The following is a 21,499-nucleotide window of genomic DNA, read 5'->3' as shown; positions in this document are numbered from 1 at the left end:
TTGCCCTGTTTCTTCTTTTTTACATTTATTTGTCTCCAGTCTGATAGTCTCCAGGTTTAGGGCATGCAGAGTCATCAGAAAAGGTGAGCTTGTCAGCAAGATGGGCAGGCGTGCTGTTCAGGATGGCATTGAAGATGATACATCTTATTGTGATGATGGTGCAGGCTTGCAAGGGAAGCCAGCGGCATAGGCATGTTTCTTCACAACCTTGATGATATGTCTGCTAGCACATAAAATGCTTTTAAGGAGGCCAATGTGGAGACTGGGAGGCAGTAGAGCGGAGCATTGTCACCACCCAGATGTGAGAGTATACGCTTAAATAGCAGTTCTAAAGTGAATTTCTGGGAGGAATGATTTTCTTTGGTAGAGACAGCTTGTTACAATGTCACCAGACACCTGTTTGTGTAATGTATTCACTCAACAGCATACCACATGGCACATTTATGACCTGACTAGTGGAATAATTCTGTACGCGTTTATAAGTTTTGTGCTGTGGGACTGGGTGGGAAGGATAATTAAGAATGTGCATTGAAATGTGATCCTTAGATTTGCAATGCACACCGACCTGTCTCTGAGCATATTTAGATCACAGATATAGCAGGAGTGCGGGGATGACCTTGCCTAGACCATTCTGTGAGTGCAGAACGGCACATCTAATGTCGATACCGCATAGTTTTGCTACATACGATCGGTTATATTCTATAGGGGAATTGCATAGATTGTGTGTTAATCGTAGACAGCTGTTGCAGTGTTTTTCTTCCAGAATCTATGTTAAGAAAGTTAGTTAGAAACCTATCACTATCCTTTTCCTCAGCTACAAACACCAGTTCTCTTAGGTCCTCTGATGGATTTTGCTCCATTCTGCAAGGGACTAGAATAATCAGGGGATCAACAGTTATCATATGAGGACCTGGAATAGATCATTGTTATCACATTTCTATAACCATTCATAATCTAGCATTTCTCATTTTGTGAAATTTAGTTTGAGACAGATTCAATACACAGAAGTAATGAGGCAGAATTAACAGAGGAAAATGTTTATAGACCCTATATCTATGCCTCAAGAGTACTGAAATGCAAAAACAGGATTAAACAGATCAGATTTTGTAGCAATTCAAATTGTACTGCAATCAAAGCACATACACGTGATATCTTCCACAGCCGAGGGATATTTGAGAATAGAGAATAGAGAAAGTTTCAAAGCAGAATCAGTTGTTTGTGTTACAAAGCAAATTAGTGAGAGATCATATGTTTCTGACTTTTCCAGTTCTAGTCCTAGGATAGGGCATTGCATTGCCCGCTCTGCAGCACAATACCGCAGAAGGTTTCAGGAATCCCTTCAGACAAAAGGTTTTCCTTGCGCTTGCATACCAGCCTGTAGCATCGCAGGACAGTGTCACAGTTCGCTTAATGTCTAAGGATCCACTTCATCAGTCTCAAAACCACCCAAAACTAGTTGTAGCAGCACGAGCCAAGGGTGTAAGCCAGTAGCTCTTCCTTGTTTTGACAATTTATACCCCAAGATTCCAGGATTACTCCCCCCCAAGATTCCAGGTTTACTCCCCTTAACTTATCAACTTTGTCGGATCATTTACTCCCATTGGCTGTTCATGACAAGGTGATATGATGTGATTGATAAAAGTATACAAATCTGGAAAGATTAGGTAATCCATTTCTTGCAATTTTCTTATGATCACTGTATTTCAATTGGGTACTGACTGTTTGGTCGGCCCCAGGGCCGACCAAACCAATCATGCGCACTCTCCCTTTTTCTCTATGTAGGCTGCTGCATGCAGCTTACATATAGAAAATGCTCTCCGCTGTGCCTCACCAATCACAGCGTTGTGATTGGTTTAGGGGAGGGAGACTGCCTATGGCTGCTTTCTATTGGGACCCCGCCACTGCCAGGAGCTGAGGCGGCACAGGTCTCAGGACGCGGTAAGGTAACTTAATTTTTTTTATAATAATACCCCCCCCCCTCCCCACCCCACCCCGCAAGTCCCCTACCCGCGACTGCCATGTTCTACAGGCCACGACTGCTGGTGATAATAACTGTGCGTTAATAATGGGATGTGTATGAGGAGTGGGTTGTGGAGGGTTGATCTTGAATATGCAAAGTTAGGCCTCCAAACGGAAGAGCTAAAGGGAGAGACTGTTGGGTAACACCATAAAGTGTTCCTCGTGGTAGGTTGGCAATTATCTGGCTAGGCACTGTTGTGGGAAAGTATCATCTTTCAAAAAGCTTTTGAAATTGAGGAGCAGATTGTCCTGTCTGTTGCATATAAGGCGCTTCCTAAGTCCTTAGGCCTCCTCCCCTCTCAGGGCTTTTGCATTCAGCTTTGGCCTACTTTAGCGATGTGTGCCACCAGACTGCCACAGAATGAGGCGCATGAGCTCTCCAGTTCAATGTTATGGTTTGCTTGGTTAGCAATAGGGCCATGTTTAGGAACTCATAACTTATTATTATTAGTATATTTGAAGGGACCTAGGGCACAGACCTTCCAGCTCCCAAGTTTGGGACAGCCAGTGATGCTAATGAGCATGCCAGTGACTAATAGTCAGTAGTTTAAAAAGGGTGTGACATTGAGCTATATATGAATCTGGCATTGTGAGAGACCATGGGCGGATACACAAGTAACTTTTCCCATTCCCTGTCACATAATACCCTTCTCTGTTTCCCACTCTCTGTGCAGTCCCTTTAGCGAGACCTGCATATCCTCCCCCAAGTCTTTATTGATCCAGCTTACTAGTCTGAGGTCACTGCCTAACATGAATAGGCTCTGAATGAGGGCAAATGTTTGAGGCTCCTCTGTAGATATTTCCCAAATGGTTGGGCATTTATGTTCATATTTCTATGGGCCAAGAATTGACATTTATGGATGGTAAATTGTTCCAGAATAAGGACAAGTGTTAGGAGTTGACCACCCTTAAACAGGTCGCACAATATTCTGATGCTGACCTAACTCCAGGGACCTAGCTCACCTGCAGAGAAACTACCCTTACGTTTTGGTAAGCCCAGAAGAAGAAAGGAGGGTTTGTAAGGTACTATTGTGATTAGTGAGAGGCAGACTTCTTTGAAAGCATTTCTCGGCTAAGTGTACCAGCCGAGGTTGCCCCCTTTCAATTCTGGCTCATGTGAGAAAATGTGCTCGGGCTGTAGTGGGCCCTGCCCTGTGCCATCTTATGAGTGCCCTGTGAACCATCAATTTACCCGATGTAGCTGAGCCACTGGTTAGTAGTGTTCAGAGTTGGAGTCCCAAGTTGCAGCTTGGCCAATGCCACTCTGTGGCTGCCAATGTACCAAACCACGTCCCCAAGCCACATGTCAAAGTCCAGAAAGAGTTTTCTTGTGAGGTAGAGTGGGAAGTTGATGAAGCAGTACAGGGGACAAGGGAGCATTATCATTTTAAACAGCACAACCCACTCAGGCAGAATTCCTCCTTGCGTCTCTTGTTTGCCTAGCTGCAACGTTATACAGCAGTGCCTGTTTACTGCTGGACTCCCAAGTTGAGAAGTACTGGCAGATAGCAGTTGTACCAATTAATAACTTGTTAAGGCTTATGGATAGGACAATAAATATTCCAGCACACGTCTCTCTGTGTTTTTCTTCCCCATTCTGGGGCAGAGAGGGGTCGCAAGACTTACTTGGTTTCCCCGGAGAGAGACGGAACTGTCTCATTAGTGTCTCTCTTTCATGACATGCTCAGGCCGCCTTGGAGATTGTAACTCTCCGCTCGTCGCAGGGCATGCCGGGATGATGAGGCTGCTTTATCAAGGCACCTTTGCAGCCAGCTGGCAGGAGGGAACATGAAAAACGCATGGCATGGGCCTCAGCTCCTCTGAGTGGATTCGGTGAATGATGGGTGGGGTGAAAGGAGCAAGAAGCATGCAGAGCGGTAGGGAGGGATGGAGGGTGAGACACCTCAAAAGCGATTGAACAAGCTCAAGATAGAGAGACTGTGAGAGAAAGCATGAAATATGGATAAAAGTGGTAAGGGAATTCTCAAAATTTGGTCTTGCTGAATGGCTTTTTTCAAAACTATTTAGTGAAAGACATAGATGAGAAAATTCCACGAACATGACGTTAGGCACAAATGTCGCCCCTGTTTCTGATAGCAAAGTATATGTATTTGTATAAACTGGAAAGCTAATGTTTGGGGACAAAATGGTGGCATTAAATATATTGGATTCATACATTTCCATGGTTATTCACTTTTAGATCCTGTTGTTGGTCTTGTTATGAGTGCCCGCTTAATGTTGACGCTGTTATTTTATTATTTGATAACACACGCATGCCACATGGTGATAATCCAACTCTCCCTAAATTCCCTTTAAAAGTTGCTGCTCGCTCGCTGTAAACACGTTATTGTCTATAACCAACATCCACGGTGATGTGTACTGTGTCAACACTGATGTCCCATAGTGGACACTGTCTGACTTCACAACATTCATTTAGGGCTGGACAAACGCAAGATGTGTCCTGCATTTCGGCCTCGCAGTTACTTGTGGATAAAACAGCAGGAAATGTAAGCTGATTCCGGTGCTTGCTTCTCTCATGTTGGGTTGGGTTCTGTTGAGTTGTGTGGTATGTTGAGGTGGTATATTATGTGACTTTTTTTATGCTGCTTTAAGCTATGCTATGCTATGATAAGTTACTTAAACCATACCATGCTTTGTTATGCAATGCCGCGACATTTGTTATATTAATGTGTTGTGACGTGTCACAATAACCCATGTTATTAAGTCACAGTGTGCTATAATGTGTTGTGGTATGTTATTTTGTTTGGCTTTGTTGAATTATGTTATGATGTGCTTTGCTGTGTTTTGCTATTTTGCTGTACTATGCTTACTAGGATGAGTTATCATATGTCGAAATTTCTAAATCCTTGAATAGATTTTGAATTACTCTCTCTTATTACACAGTGCTGGGTCAAAACCAAAGTAACACTTTGCTTCTTAAATTTGTTAACACAAAGCATTTAATATCACTACGTTTACACGTCTCATTTCTTTAGTTCTTAGAAACAGAGTTGATCTAACAGCATGCACCCTAATTTTCATAATATTGGCAAATACGAAACCAAGATTTGTTTTATTAACTGTTTAGCTATACGGTTTTTAATCAAGAAGTTGCATATCAAGTCTAATACTAAAGTGATAAATTAGAGACTCCTACACAACCTGTAGTATTATAATTATACACCAGAAACACTTACACAAAGTCAAGTCTCACATTTAGGCATCAAGAAGTGGTACACATAGTGTAATCCTACAGCTATACTTTTTCTGGAAAAGCTCACGGGCCCCCTGTTATAAAGGATAATACCCTAGCAAGGAATAACAGCTGTATTGGAAAAAAAGACTTAGCACTGGGCAGGAGTGCTACTTGTACATATGTGTTACAACTATATCATAGGCATACAAACAAAAACTATACTACACACACAAAATATGCAAAAATATATCTTTTTTTATTATTTATTTTACTATTTTTCTCATTGGTTTTTGGATATTATCAAACAATCTGAGTTGAGATAACATACAAATAAACAACAATAAAATCACAATGGAAATATTTAATTAATATATCTGTTTTTCTAATGAGGTATGACCACACAAAGACAATCCAAAAAAATAATTATTGACAAGAACAATAATATGTTGGTAAATCCTGGAGTATAACAATGGATCTGAATGTTAATATCCAATACTGTATAGGAAACAGTGGTTGAAAGACATAACTATCACCAACACGTTTCGGTGTTTAACCTTCCTCAGGGTGAATCTACCAGTGGCATACTAAAACAGAAAAAGGAAATAACATGAACATATATCTATGATACAGATGTAGAGCACACTAAACACATATATCTAACAATAAATTACTAAAACCCCCCATCCCACATTACTCAGGTTTCCAAAGACAAAGGAGCTCAGTGTCTAATCACACTAAAGTAAAGTAAAGAAAAAGAACAGCTTTAACAGATTCCAATTTTAAACATACATATTCATAGATCAAACATGCATGTGTTAAAAACACCACTCTCATAAAAAATCTTCATATAGACATTTTCATAATTTCAAATTTCATGTCCTACTTCCTAAAATTATATTTGATGTCAAGCTTCACTAATTGCTGTATTTTACTAGTTGATCATAGTGTCATATTATTTTTACGAGATCTACGATATATTATTTAAAAAAAACTCTAGACTAGAGGGCTAGTTAGGCAAATTCTGTCATATCACTTACCGATAATTAGAAAAGAAACGTTTTATATACGTTAGTAGTCTATTATAATATTCAACTGCGGTATGATCATCTGTAAAAAAGCTTTCAGGCATCTAGAAAATGATAAAAAACAAACCGTCTGAACAAAGTAACTCTTTATTGCTTCACCATGATTTAAAAACTAATGTCAAACATATTGCTCGATTGGCCCTACTACTGTGTAAGTTCTTACCTAAGTATTTTATGGACTGGAGTTGGCGCAAATGAATCGTCTTGGCAATTATATAATTTTCTATATTCTCTCTTATGCCCAAACTCCAAGGTATAATATCTATGATGATAATATAAATACATAGAGCAATGCTTTTAGCTTGTGAAATATAACTTTAATATCATGAACTAACATTGACACCAATCCATATATTTACCTCCATTATTTTTAATCAGGTTCTAGAAATGTGGAATAGCCTTGTCACTTGTAATAAAGAAACCTTCAAGCTTAAAAGAAAGAGAAATCCCTAATATAGAAAGAAAAATAAAGAAACAAAAATTAACTAGCGTAACATGACTATGAAGAAACTATTTAATTAGAGATCAACAGATCAATTGCACCAATAGTAGCACAAGACTCTTACCTCCTAACTGTATCATTAATAGCGCCGACTGATGATCAGCGAACTATCTTAATCAATTGCCTGTGGGCAGGGTGCTTTTAAAATGTGGCTAATGTTCAAAGTCCTGGCAAGATAAAGCCTGTGGAGTAAGGAAATGAAAACAGATCGAAAAACCAGCAAGATGTAATCAGCAAACATTCTGAATATACTTAAATCCATTGTTATGTGCGCAAAGCGCATCAAAGTTAAAAAGGGAGAGACAAGCGCACCTACATATATCTTGCACAGTTTATATTAGGTTTAATGTTGGCAAAAAAGGGTTAAATGAGCAGGGGGGGCTCACTGAGCCAAATGCCAAAAACGTGCGGACAAGAACTTTCACAAAATGAATTCCTATGAAGTGAATAATATCACAAGATAATGTAATAGCCAACGTGTAATATCAGTACTCCTCCCAAATTTGCTGCATGTTCTTAATTAAACATGAAAATAGTGAAAACAAAACGGCATGATATGAACTAGAGAGGGCCTGAACGGTATTTAGCTATCGGCAAAGAGACCTGTAAGCAGCACTCCAAAAGCATGTTAATACCAAATTTACTGCATGTTCTCAATTAAACCCAATTGAGGAAAACGAAACGGCATGATGTAGGCTAAGAAGAGCCTGCACAATATTTATCTTGTGGAGGACAGAACTTAAAACAATATGTTGTAGATCTCGTAAAAATAATATGACACTATGATCAACTAGTAAAATACAGCAATTAGTGAAGCTTGACATCAAATATATTTTAGGAAGTACGACATGAAAGTTGAAATTATGAAAATGCCTATATGAAGATTTTTTATGAGAGTGGTGTTTTTAACACATGCATGTTTGATCTATGAATATGTATGTTTAAAATTGGGATCTGTTAAAGCTGTTCTTTTTCTTTACTTTACTTTAGTGTGATTAGATGGCCATATTGTGAGCTCCTTTGTCTTTGGAAACCTGAGTAATGTGGGATGGGGGGTTTTAGTAATTTATTGTTAGTTATATATGTTTAGTGTGCTCTACATCTGTATCATAGATATATGTTCATGTTATTTCCTTTTTCTGTTTTAGTGTGCCACTGGTAGCTTCACCCTGAGGAAGGTTAAACACCGAAACGCGTTGGTGATAATTATGTCTTTCAACCAGTGTTTCCTATATAATATTGGATATTAACATTCAGTTCCATTGTTATACTCCAGGATTTACCAACATATTATTGTTCTTGTCAATAATAATTTTTTGGGATTGTCTTTGTGTGGTCATACCTCATTAGAAAAACAGATATATTAATGAAATATTTTTATTGTGATTTTATTGTTGTTTATTTGTATGATATCTCAACTCAGATTTTTTGATAATAATCAAAAACCAATGAGAGAAATAGTAAAATAAATAATAAAAAATATTTAAATTTTTGCATATTTTGTGTGTGTAGTATAGTTTTTGTTTGTATACCTATGATATCGTTGTAACACATATGTACACGTAGAACTCCTGCCCAGTGCTAAGCCTTTTTTTCCAATACATCCTACAGCTATACACCAGGAAGATTTATACTTTATATAATCTTACAGTTATGTGCAAGAAACCGATATTTATTGTAGATTTATAATTAGTTACTAGTAAAGCTTACACAGAATAACCTTGTAGATATGCAACAGGAATAGTTAGTGAGTAGTCTTATACACCAGCAAACCATATACAAATTATAAAACTTACTCATACATCTGGAAGGCAATGAACATAGAAGAGAGACATACAAGGCTGTGCTGGTGTTTGACAGGGACATAGCAAGGCAATGAACATAGAAGGGAGATGTACAGGGGCCTGATGCTGCTTGACAGGGAAATAGCAACGAAATTAACAATTGCTTTATTAACCTTCCTGCTTTCTTAAATTTGCTTGGAAATGCACAATTTGTCCACTCTTTTTTCAAAATGTTCTCAAGGAGAGAACCCCCCAAAACTCTCTGTAGGTTGTTTGGGCTCGCTCGCTACACTCTCTCGCGGCAGTGCAGTACAATCATGTTTTTACGCCCTACCACTTTCAAATCTCACCAGCCGCCACTGAGTAAGGAGAGAGTCTATCTATTGATGGCTAGAACATAAGTGGAACGTTTACAAAAGATTCCCATAGGCTTCCGATGGCACATTTCACAAGCTTAATGCTAGATGAGAAAGCAAACCCTTTGAGGCCTAAATGGAAAAACAGCTTTGGCATGAAAACTTTGCTAAAATACGAATGTCATATGTTTCAAATTACATTAATTCTTCAAATTATGAAATACAATGCCTACCTGTGACTCTCTGTTAAAATGTTAGTATTAAATACTACTAAAAAAATGCAAAGTACACAGTATCATTTTAAGATTATTATTTCTATCCCTTAATAGTTTGCAGTTATAATACTTCTTTTGAAAACCGTCATATATATTTTTTGCATAATCTTTACAAAAAACATGCTTTCTCTCAGCCTAGTGCATCTTCTACCTGTTTCATTAATATCATTTCACATGTTACTTATTTTTCTGGAGTTAGATAATATTGGCCCACAACTGTACACAATTAAAATTTCATGCAATTCTCTAAATGTTACCCTGGTTTTCAAAATGTTCTAAGCACATAACACATAGCATTCAAATATTCACCTTTCATGTTATACTATTTGTCATTCAAAAAATTGCAGATACTAACATTCTGCGTGCTTTTATGATGCAGTATCTAAATCAGACTTTGCACATCTAATTTATTTTTTCTCAGTATATGAAACTTTCACACATTTGTCATAGCCGTAAATAGTTGTCAGAATCATTTTCTAGGGTAGAATTTGGTAACGATAGATGCAAGATAACATCTACACTCTATCAGAGCCTAATTCATGTCGAATTAGTCATCTGTATGTCTAAGAGCTATACATGAAACTATATAGCTAAACCGTATTTGTGAATAATGTATTACCTAAATAGTTAAGAAAACACAATCAAAATTACTCATAATGCATCATAATAATGAATATGTACTTCTTAGATCCGCTCATATTGTCTTCCATATTTTTAGATGCACTTGTAAACCTGGGTATGAAGGTGATGGAACGACCTGCACTGAAGTAAATGCTTGTGCCTCGTCAAGTGGAGATGTCTGCAACAGCAATGTAAGGCAAAGATTTTGTTTTAATGAATTAAATTGCTTTCATATTTCATATTTAAGGACGTGTGTGGATAATCAAATAGGTATGGAAATATAAATGTTGTTGAACTGTGACTAGTGTCAGCTCGGACAAGTTGTCTCTGTAAGATGCGTGTGTGCTTTTCTGGCAAAGCCTACTGGCCACCTAGAATCCAGTGGACTGGGGCCCAAACAAATTGGTCTAGTGAACAAGAAGTATGGAAAATAAATGAGAGGTGGATGCAATCAGAAAGAAGGCGAAATAAGGATAAAACGTAATATTCAAGAAAAAGACTATTGTTTTATGGGTACTTGATCACAGTAAGTACAAAACGAGAGGGTTGCAGTGTCATTTGCAGAACTTTTCAATACCCACATTCTTACACAATGTCTAATCCTTGGTGGGCAGGTATAATGAGTTTCTTTACAAGGCCATCCTTGTTTATGAGGTAATGGAGGTAAGCAGGTCTCCATCTTCCTCAGCCTATTTTCTTTATAAAGACATGTTTTGTAGGCACATGGTTACCCCCCACTTGTCCTCTTGTAATTGAGGCTAGCTCCTACAGAGTTTGGAGCTACCTCCTACATTACATTGTGTATTTCTTCTCATGACGATAAGAGTAAAGGTCATGTTATCACTTTATGTGATTACTCCTGGTTCTCAGCCCCTTAAACTGAAGCTTGGACTGGTGGTTGATTAATATTGGAATAAGAAAGAAGAAGGCAGTATGTGCTTTGGATCACAATAGTGGTGGTCCCTAATTGGGAAAGCATTTATGCTAGTTGTTGTTAATTTTTGTTCCACACTCTAAGAGCTTTCTCCGTCTTGGTCTCAGCTCACACCACATCTGCTCCAAAGAGGATTGTCAATAAACATCTTTTGTCCATCTTGTTTAGAGGTAGCGCAGAGGTTTACAAAGCGAGGCATCTAGGCAGATGCCTCGCTTTGTAAATATGGTGCAGTGTGGTGCATTTTTTGCCGCAGCGTCTCAGTAACGGACGCAGCAGCGGCGTAAGGCCCTCATAAATGAGGACCTACATGTTTTCATGTTTAAACTGAACATTAGTATACTCATATATAAATCACTAGTTTCTACAGTGATTACATTTCAGGAATATGTTTAAATGCTTCACACACATTAATGAAGTTAAGGCATACAATGACTATAATGTCAAATTAATTTATTATTTATTTCTGAGTTTTATATAGTGCGAACATGACCATTTTGTGTGACAGAGGGCTTTACATTATTAGGGAAAGGTAGTTTTGCAACAGCAATAACGGGTATATATAGAGTAAATATATCCATTTTGTAAAGTTATGTAGGCAAATAAATGGGAGATAGATAGGAACATAATGTTGTTAGGAAGTATTGGTACCTGCGGGTATGAAAGGTGTCAAGGGGGTGGTTCAGGAGTTAGGAAAGCAGAGAACTTCTAGAGTCTCAGTGTTGTGGATGAGGTGTGATAAAATAGAGCATTGTACAGGTATGTAGACATCTCAAGTGAGGAGAGGGGGTAGGACCTCAGTGTGAGAGGAATCTGTGGCTTAGTATAATTTTTACATCATTCCTGTTGATGAAAGTGGAGGGATTACTCCTGATCCCCAGGGGCAGTGCATTCCAGTTTGTAAGGGCAGTTCCAGAAAAAGATCGCTTGTAGGTGTTCTTATTTTAAAACATTTTTGTGGTTTAAGTAGAAGGAAAATTGTGCTTCTAGAATATCTGTTTCCACCAGATAGGGTTAATGTCTGGACCAGATAGGATGGAGTGTTGTGGTGCAGCACTTTGTGGGTCATGCAGGCGATTTTAAGATGGATCCCTGCCTCATAGGAACCATTTCATTGAATGAAGGTCGAAATTTTTTTGAGCCGGTGATTAGATTTGCAGCTGCCTTCAAGGTAGCTGTCAGCTGTGCAAGCTTGTTTTTAGGGAGGCCTACTAAGGCGACACCACCATAGTCTAGTTTATATAGAACAAGTGCTTGGACCGCTGTTTTGAGATCTGCCATAGGAAGGAAATGTTTTTGTTTCCTTAGTGCATTAAGTTGGTGGTTGGTTCCTCTGGTAGCAGCACTGATGTGATGTCGAATGTAGAGGGCATTGTTCAAGATTATTCCTTGGGATTTGGCTGAGCCAATGGTATGTGGGGTACAGTTCAAGGCAGTAAGATGTGGAAGCCAGTCTGTGATGCTATGTGCAATCTTGGATGGTGAGATCAGAAGAAAATTGGTTTTGAGGGCATTAAGTTTGAGGTGGTTATGAGTCAATGTTGCGCTTCAGTCAAGGTGTTATTAAGGATGCTGATGTCATTGGGAGAGAGGCAAATTTCATGTAGAGTAGGGTATCATCTGTATACATGTGGTAAGAGATGTGTGAGAGTTTGAGGAGTTGGGTCAGGGGCTCTATGTACAAGTTGAACAGTGTTGGGAGACAATGGAGCCTAGAGGGATGCCTAGTGTAACTGAGTGTGGTTGATTAGCACCTGTTGAGATCTGTTGTGTAGGAATGAAGTGAACCATTTAACACTGTACTGGAAAGACCCATCCTGAGCTCTAATAGGTTTAGAAGGGTTCCATGATTTACAGTGTTGAAAGCCACTGACAGGTCCAGCAGTATTAGTAAACAGTATTCATTCTGATCGAGTGAGCGAAGAGCGTCATTAACAATGTGGACCAGGGCGGTTTTGGTGCTATGGCTTGTTCTGAAAACAGATTGACATTAGTTGAGTAGCTGAAGTTTGAGTTGCTCAATGTGATTGCGAAGCTGTAGGTGCACACATTTTTCTAATAGTTTTGCCAAAGTGGAGATGTTGGAGATGGGGCTGTAGTTGTTGGGGTCAGACTGGTTGGAGTTGGACTTTTTTAAGATAGGAGTAACCTGGCCACTTTTTAAGCAGTCAGGAAAGGAGCCTTGGGTAAGTGAGCCATTGATAACCCTAGTCCATAACGGATGTAGGAGGTGATTTAACTCATTGAGAAGGTTGGAAGGAAGGGGGTCATGGAGGTGGTTAGAGTATTCTAGTGAAGTTAGAAGTTTTGGGATGTCAATTTTCTCAAAGGTTTTCAAATTTGGCGAAACAGCGTTGTTTTTAGGTGTGTGAAGAGAGGTAGTCGAACAGTCTTCCTGAACATGAGGGAAAGGGTGAGGGGGTATGCACAGTAGGAGTTCTATGGCCTTCAGTATCTCAGTGGTGGTTAGCATAGTGTTATCAGTAAAGAAGGAGGCAAACATTTCATAATTAGGTAGGATTTTGCTGTTCAAAGACGGGGGATTGCGATTGTATTTTACATGTTTGAACAGTTTTTATGGTGATTAATTGCTGTTTCAAGTTGGTTACGTAAGAAAGCAGCTTTGGAATTTCTAATGTGCCAATTGTAGGTGCTCTGACGGTGTGTGTCTCTAAGCTCTTTCAGCAAGTTTGAGGCATCGGTGTTCCAGGTTGAGGTTGTAGTTGAACCAAAGGTTGGATCTTTTGGATGGGACACTTTTTAGTTGTTTGGGGGCAATGGAATCCATAATATTTTACTTGAAGTTGATGTAGTGATCAGTGAGGCCATGAGCATCATGCATGTTAGAGAAGGGGAGCAGGCTGCCTTTACTAATAGCAGTCATCATGAGTGGGTTGGCATTACGGGTGTCTAAGACCCAGTGGTTGGCTTTAACGGGTTGGCTCCTGGAGTTAACAGCTATTTCAGATATGAAGAAGGTAATGCAATGGTGCTAAGTCCAATCTCAAGTTAGGATGGATTTGATCAAAATGTTTTTTCTTTTTTCGATGATTAAATCTAAAATGGCACCTTTATTATGGGTAGGGCTGTTGCAGGCTTGGATAAGGAGAGGTTCTGGAGGAAGAATTAAAAACTGTTCACCGAAGCGTCACTGGAACTGTTACAATGAAAGCTGAAGTTACCAAGGAAAATCTGGTTGTTACTCTCATCCTATTTGGAGGAGATGATCTCCATGGTTCTGTTCCATGATTGTGACCGTATTGCAAAAGCGGATAGTAAAACATGCGGGGGAGAGTACGTACAGTTTTTGTAGGTTCTTAAGTTCATCCTTAGGTATTTGCAAGAGGACAGAGATACAGATGTGTTTGTTTCATGGATATCGTAGACCTGTGTATATAAGCTAGACCACCTCTGGGAGAAAGCCTTCCACTGAATAAGAAGTAAGCTAATGAGACTGCCAATAAAGCAAACCAATGGTAAGCAATAAGCAGGCTTTAAGCCCCTGTAAGTTCTTGATAAGCATAAAATAGGTCTTTTGGAACCAGACAGATAGTGCTGCCTGGTAGACTCAACCTGAAAAGGACATGCTCAAAGTTATTATGTCAACCTATGAAAAAAAGAGAAAATCTTCTGGAAATATACACAGTGCAGGATAACATAAGGTTTGTGTGCATGGGACATAGAATTCCCTAACTTACAAATAGAGAAAGTTTGAAAACCACTTTTAGGGTATCATCTATCGGAGTAATAGCAACAAGAAGTGCAGGATATTTTAGAGCAATTTCTCAATAGGTTTGCAGAAACACCTACATTTATTCATAAAGTGGAGCATAGAATGATAACTGTGCCCCACATAATAGAGCAATACGTAAGTGGCTTACACCAATTGTATTAGTGCAAAAACCCAAAGGAGCCATCATGTTTTTCATTGAGTTTCGTTAAGTGAATGCTGTCTTCCAATATAAATCTTTCCTCATGCCCAGCATTGGTGCACGATTGGGACAACTAGGCTCTGGCCATTTTTGTTATCCACTATCTATCTGACTAAAAGATACTGGCAGTTAACTTTGAATCTGATAAAATTAGGACTGCCTTTTCAACGCGTATTATCCTTTTACCATTTCAAAGTCTTAATATTTGGACTACTTCGCTCACCTGCCAAGTCTTAGTTGTTGATACATTTTATGTTAGAATCACTTAGAGATTGCTGTCACTCATTTAGATGCAAAATGTTGGTAAACAGTTATGACTGGAAATCACATCTACAACATTTGATCATACCAACCCAAAAAAAACAGTTTTGACATCTCATCAAGCCCAAATATTAAGAAAGCTTTCTGTTCCTTCTTAAGATTAATTGGATATTATATTTGGCGTATTCCAAAATTTGCTACTCTGGCACTTAATCTAACAGTTCTACTTAAAGCATCAAAACCCAACAAAATGTCACTAGTTCCAGAAGCCTTACAGGCTTCAAAGTGTTGAACGAAAAACAGTCCAGTAATCTTGTTCTCTGCTGCCCCAACTTTGATAACACTTTTTGTATGCAAGCAGAGCATTTAAGAAAGAGTGTCAGGAATAACTTGAAGAAAATTGCAAGATAATGCATATTTCTTGTAAAGCTATCCTGTGGATTTGCACTTTCTGTAAATTCCAAAGGAGCAGGAGAGTACCAGGACTCTGGTAATCACAAGTAAAGAAAGTTCCTTTGTTCCAAAAGTTAATTAATCAGAACCCTTGGAACAGAAGTTTGAAGCTCGAAAACTAAAACTACAAGGAGGAAATTAGTTATATGGATATAAAAGCCCCAGCAGAATGAACAATGAAGAGGGAAGATGGACTGGAACATAAGCCCTGAAAAGAGAAGGGTTCAGAGAGGAATTGGTGTATAAGATCCTGCACCTTTTATTGAAACACAGATCATCAGGGGTCTCTAGAGTAGAACTCTATTGCATTGCTTAAAAAAAAGACCGGGTGAAGCACATAAGACATAGTCCCGATTGAGGTGGACCAAAAGGGATGTAGAGAAGATTGCATACATGAGTGAGAGCTGTCCTTTCACTTCTTCACAATCTGATTGATGGACAGTGCGCCTGCTGGGAAACTGGAGACTCTTGCAGAAAGTTTTGAAATCCTGGTATGATATCTGAGAATAGAAAGAAAACAAAGTCTACATTTTTTCAAAGTGAGGATTGATTGATAATGTTGGGGAAGTTAAAAGGAGAGACAATTACTTGAGGCTTCAAGAGAACAAATTTCAGATTCACAAGGAAAACAATCTGTGCATTACTTTCATTTACTTACCCTTACATCTGACTTTTGATGAGATAGCAACATCTAAACTAATATATACAGTGCAGAGGAAAGCTGACCTTAAATGTCCGTCAATTAAGGTACATTTTATTACCTGTTACCTTTCAGGAATCTTAAGAATCTGAAATATATTCTGCCTGAGCACTGCTGATGTGCATTCCAAACGGTATACATTTTTATACCAGTGATCACACCTCAATTACAACTTCTAGGAATCAGGGCTACCCATCTTCTATGTTAAAGGAATGAACTGGACAGAGAGAGGAGTAAATGGAAGATGCCAAGTGGCACATTTGTGTTTGTATGAAAAAGCTACCCCCTAAAAACACTTTTTAGGTATGGGAGCAAAGGGGAAAGAAGACAAATAGATGCAATAATAACTACCACTGGACCTGTATTACTTTTTGTAGGCTTGTAAAAGCTCAATGGGCTAACCACAGGTGTCCCACCACTGAACTACGTAAGGAAAGAGAAACATCCAGAATACTTTACTTGAATAGTGTAATGGAAGGTCTAAATCAGGAAATAATATGGAGAACCACGTGATCTATTCTTATGGAGTCTGTATAAGACATACCAGTAGTTTCTAGTAACTGAATTAGGCTTCATGTCACAGGGATGTACAGACCCACAGTCTTTCTTTTCATATGCTCAGTGGTTCACCCTAGCCCCCATCCTTCCCTTATCTTCATGTCCTTATATGAGACAGTATCAGACCTTTACACATATGGGGAATGAATAACTCCAGGGTCAGCAGCATCATTTTCTTATTTAAGCTCTGAATGTCGCCTATTTATTTAATCGTGGCCTTAGTCCACATAGCACAGCACTATTGCTATAAGTAGGCAGTTTCACCATCAATATAAGCAGTCCCAGAATTGCTACTGTAAAATGGCTACTACAGAAAACAAGGAACGCCCAATTATCTTTTGAGATGGGATAGCATCCGTTTACTTTTCTACGAAAAATGCAGAACCTATCTGTGTTCATGTTATAAGAATCTGACAAGTTACAAAGTAATCCTTATTTCATGAGTATTTCTATCAAATAGGGATTATGATTGGAGAGGGCAGACAAGAAATACATTATCTTATTGGACATGGGGGTCCTGCCCCGCCCAGGGTCTAACCCAGAGTCATTGATCATCTCACGTTGATCTGTCTTACTGTCCATGTTAGATTGTGGGAACTACAGTTAAAGATGGTGCTCACAGGACTTCGTACAATGCCCATCCTTCCAACTAGATAGGATCATGTATCGCAAGAACGGTTGTTCCACTCATTCAGTGGAGAAGTGTGGCTCAGGGGTTAGAGGCGGCAGACCCGGAAGCTGAGATCGGCCCTGGACCAGGGTTCAATTCCCCGCCTCGGCGGGTCTTGGGCTCAAAAATTCCACGGACTCGATAATTCTCTCTCCGGTGCCTTCTCGACTCACGGGTTCACACTCTGCGACTCTGGGCAATAGCTTGCTTAATCTCCACAACGGCCCCTCGCGGCGGGATGCCTGGCTTTCACCTTGTGGATACCCTGCCGGGGGTTATCTCACAGGGGAATACCAGGACGGGTTCCCTAAGCAAGCGCCGGGAAACCCTTTGTGGGTAGCTGTGCGCTATATAAGCTCAAATACATTTACATTTACATTCAATGGTACCTTTTTCTGTCGAGCTAACATGGTGAGCCATCATTCTTTTTAGAAACTCGCCCGTCTTGCGATGCGATTAAATGCAAACAAGGATTACGATGAAAACAGGTAAGAAACTATGCTACCTCGTGCGGTTGTCCATCACCTTCAGATATTACTCTTGAGGGTACATTTACTAAATAATTATCCATTTGCATGCATCTTTTCAAAACTATTTTCCTGAATACTGAGCAGAAGCATATCGTAGAACATGTGCAGTACTGGCCTAAGAACGTTTAGAGCTAGGGAGGTAAAACTCCTTTATCACCCATAGATAGGATGGAGTCAGGTTAGCTCACAGCAAAGCGTCCTACATACATAGTTGGGAGCATGTTAATCTTTTAGGAATAAATGCACTTTGAGTCACCTATGCATGACAATGTGCGTATGAACTTTGCTCCTGCATCCATGTGTACATTTAAGTCATCCTAACTTTAAGGGATGTCAGTTGTCTGTTCAGCTTATCATTTAAAACAACACACAGTTATTCGACCAGTATGTTATATAGAGGTTTTTTTTACAGCGTCCTCTTATGACCTAGTGTAATGGATAATAGTGGTTCCACACAGTTTCAATTCCCTGCTCTGCAGAAATGGCTAGAAGCCTGTTTGACTGAAAAAAGGCACGATTCAAGGTATTCATCACATAGCTTTCTCCAAAATGAAAACTGCATATTTTATGAATCCGCTTTTTGTAACCCCATTGATCTTTCTTGGTATGTCTGGTTTCTAGTTTTCTATCTCCAATCACACCCTTCCTCCCACGATGACTGTCATTACCCTGTACGTACCAGACGTCCCCTATTGTCACCTTTATGCTAACCGTAAGCCTTGCAGCACTAGGCTTTATAGCCATAAGTCCACTGCAATCAATTTCCTAATGCAAACCGCTTACTCGTTACTGCACACTGATTATCTTTGCCTTGTATGAAAATCATCATAAGACAACTCCTCATTAGCGCGCTCCCTTCCAAGATAGCCGACGCCCTCTGCATGGAGTTCATCACATGGCTTATCCCCATTAGCGCGCCCCATACCAAGTTGGCCGCCACTACCGTGCACCACACTTCCCCCCGTGTCCAGTCTATGGTAACCGCAAGCCGTTTAATACACAGCTTATATTCCATAGAGTACATTTCGCTGCCCCTTGCTATGTACTCCACTACAACGCGCTCCCTTCAAAGATGGCCGCCACATTCAGCAACTATGCATGTCTTCTATTTTTACTAATTGCATACTGACCATGTGATCACTTATCCCCTGCATATAGCTTCCCAAACATTTTGCTCTCACAGCGAGACCCTGCTGAACGGCAAAGACCACAAGTATCTACTCAGTAAGTTGTTGCCTTCCCTCCCTCTGCATTAGATCCACCACCCCTGCGGCCCAGGTTACTTAGCCTTGTTCCGCCCCCTGTCTTTCAGATACTGCCCAACATCGCCATCTGCGATGGCCCCCTCCCCCTATTGTGTGATCCCGACATACCCGTTATTTTTGGGTAAGCATATGTTTCCTTGACCTTATTCCAGCATGTTGGTCTTCCAAAGCGCGGTTCTCCTTAATTATGGAAATTCTCTTCCAGGTCACTGTCACGCACCCAGGATCTAACCCGCCCAAATCCCTACTCCTTCTGCAAATTGGGACGGATAACCCAAACCCATGGTAATTCTATTCCCTACGTTGCGCATTACCCCCTTGTTAGTCACCCGTCCCACTGCGCCGTAAACTTCCTACGCGTCGTAACAAGCACAACTATCCTAAATCACAGTTTTTTCCGGATTGTATCACCCACCTGTATGCGCCATAATACTCTGTATTAGCCACCGGCACCGCGCCAACCAGCTTTAATGCACCATCCTTCAAATAGCCTCCTGATTGCGCCGTAGTACTGTAAGGAACGGGTGGCCGGATGTTCAGGAAGAAAGAGTATCAGGCATGGGTGTAAATCCAATAAGAAGTTTAATCCAATTCAATCGGCATCACACAGGAGTGCCACTGGCAAGTAGCAAGCATTGCAGTTAAAATGACAAGTTGAATACACAGTTCAGTTATGCCAAGGTTAAACAGGCATCGCATCCTCGAGAGATGCACCTTCAAACATAAACATGTTTGAAGGAACACACGCTCTCGAGGATGCAAGGAACAGAACATAGAATGTTAAATACATGACCTAACACGAGCAGAGAAAATGAAGGAAATAAAAGAAAGACTACCTTACATCATCTCCCTTCCTATAACAAAGAATAAATAAACATAAAAGAAAAACTAAGACATATAAAAATCCTTAAACCTAGAAGGAATGGAACAATTGCGACTTGGCCTAACATGTTCATACATTCCACTTGACATTGGGGAAGTTTGTAAAACCATACCTGCAGATGAAGTGGAAGGGGAGTACCTAAAGGAAAATGTGAACATTCAATATCACTAGAATCAGTTTTATATACACGAATTCTTTTGGCATGAACATTAGAAACTTTGACAAGAGATCTTTTACTCCACCACCCCTTTTCTTCAGAATTTTTCCAATGTGACCTAATAAATTCATACATTTCACTATACTGCAACATAGTAGAAGGCGTGATGACAGGAGGAACACCGAAGAAAAGAATCAGATTGATAACAAAGAATTATTTTAGCTATAACCATGAAAAACCCTTTACACCACCACCCCTTCTTCTCAATAAAAAGCGGACATTTATAAGTCTACATAGTCCTTCACAAAAAAATAATAATAAATAAGAAGAAGATAATCAGAAGAAATAAAGTACTTAAAGCTTACCAAAGCCCAAGTAAACTTCATGCACCCATACCACAGATGCTATGTGGAAAGAAAGAAGTTTCTAAAGGAGTTTCTAAAGTTGAACAATTTCTCCCTGAAGAGACTCATTTGAAACTGAAGGTAATTCTAAGGTGTTAATATTAACATGTTGCATATCAGATTCTAAGGGAACCTCATCAAAACCTGAAAAAAACATCATGTTGATCATACTGATCAACATTCTCACGTATTGACACAGAATTAACGTGTACAGGCCTGGCCCTGCACACATTATTAAAATGACCGAACTTAAGACAGTTCGTGTACTTCTTACCTAGAGCATTACACATGGGACTGTTACTGAGATGTGTTCTCGATCCACACCTGAAACAAAATGTGTTATTAACTCTCTGCTGAGGTTTACTAAAACTATTCTTAAATGACACTGCATTAACAGAAACATCATTCTGCACAAAGTTAACAGGAGAAACATTTTCAACCATAATGCTTTTTGAAGAAACAATGCTCCTTTCAATACTTTTAGCCATATCAACCACCTCAGACAATGTTGGATCCCTGCAACTTAAGATTCGTTCTTGAATTTTTTTATGGCAACAACCATAAACAAATTGATCCCTGATGTAAATGTCTAAATCAGCCCCAAAGTTGCAATCAGCTGACATGTTCCTCAAAACTGAAATGAAATCTTCTACGCTTTCCTCCAAGTTTTGCTTTCTCTTTCTAAAATTAAAACGCTCCAGAATGACATTCGGAAGTTCCAAAAATGTCCTATTAAGTCTTAGAACTGCATCTCGGTAAACATTCCAGCCTTCGCCTCTTCCTGAAGGTGGGATTGCAAGAGGTAAGTTATCGTAGACTTCTCTACCAGCTCTTCCCAAATGACTATAAAGAATAGCAAGCTTCCTTTTAGGAGCATATTCCTCTACATCAATTGCCACTAAGTAATTCTCGAA

General features: G+C 39.5%; 1 protein-coding gene across 1 annotated transcript in view; it reads left to right on the top strand.

Moving 5' to 3' along the window:
* STAB2 (stabilin 2) overlaps positions 1–21,499 on the top strand; it is an 880,852-nt gene that overhangs the window by 412,757 nt on the left and 446,596 nt on the right. Inside the window, exon 24 of the mRNA XM_086919174.1 lies at positions 9,936–10,029. Coding sequence (XP_086775300.1) covers positions 9,936–10,029 — 94 coding nt within the window. The remainder of the gene's footprint in view (positions 1–9,935; positions 10,030–21,499) is intronic.

This window comes from Lissotriton vulgaris, chromosome 1_1 (assembly GCF_964263255.1).
Source record: "Lissotriton vulgaris chromosome 1_1, aLisVul1.2, whole genome shotgun sequence".
NCBI lineage: Eukaryota > Metazoa > Chordata > Amphibia > Caudata > Salamandridae > Lissotriton > Lissotriton vulgaris.
Note: the sequence above shows the minus strand (reverse complement) of the source record. Positions and strands in the feature narration are given on the sequence as shown.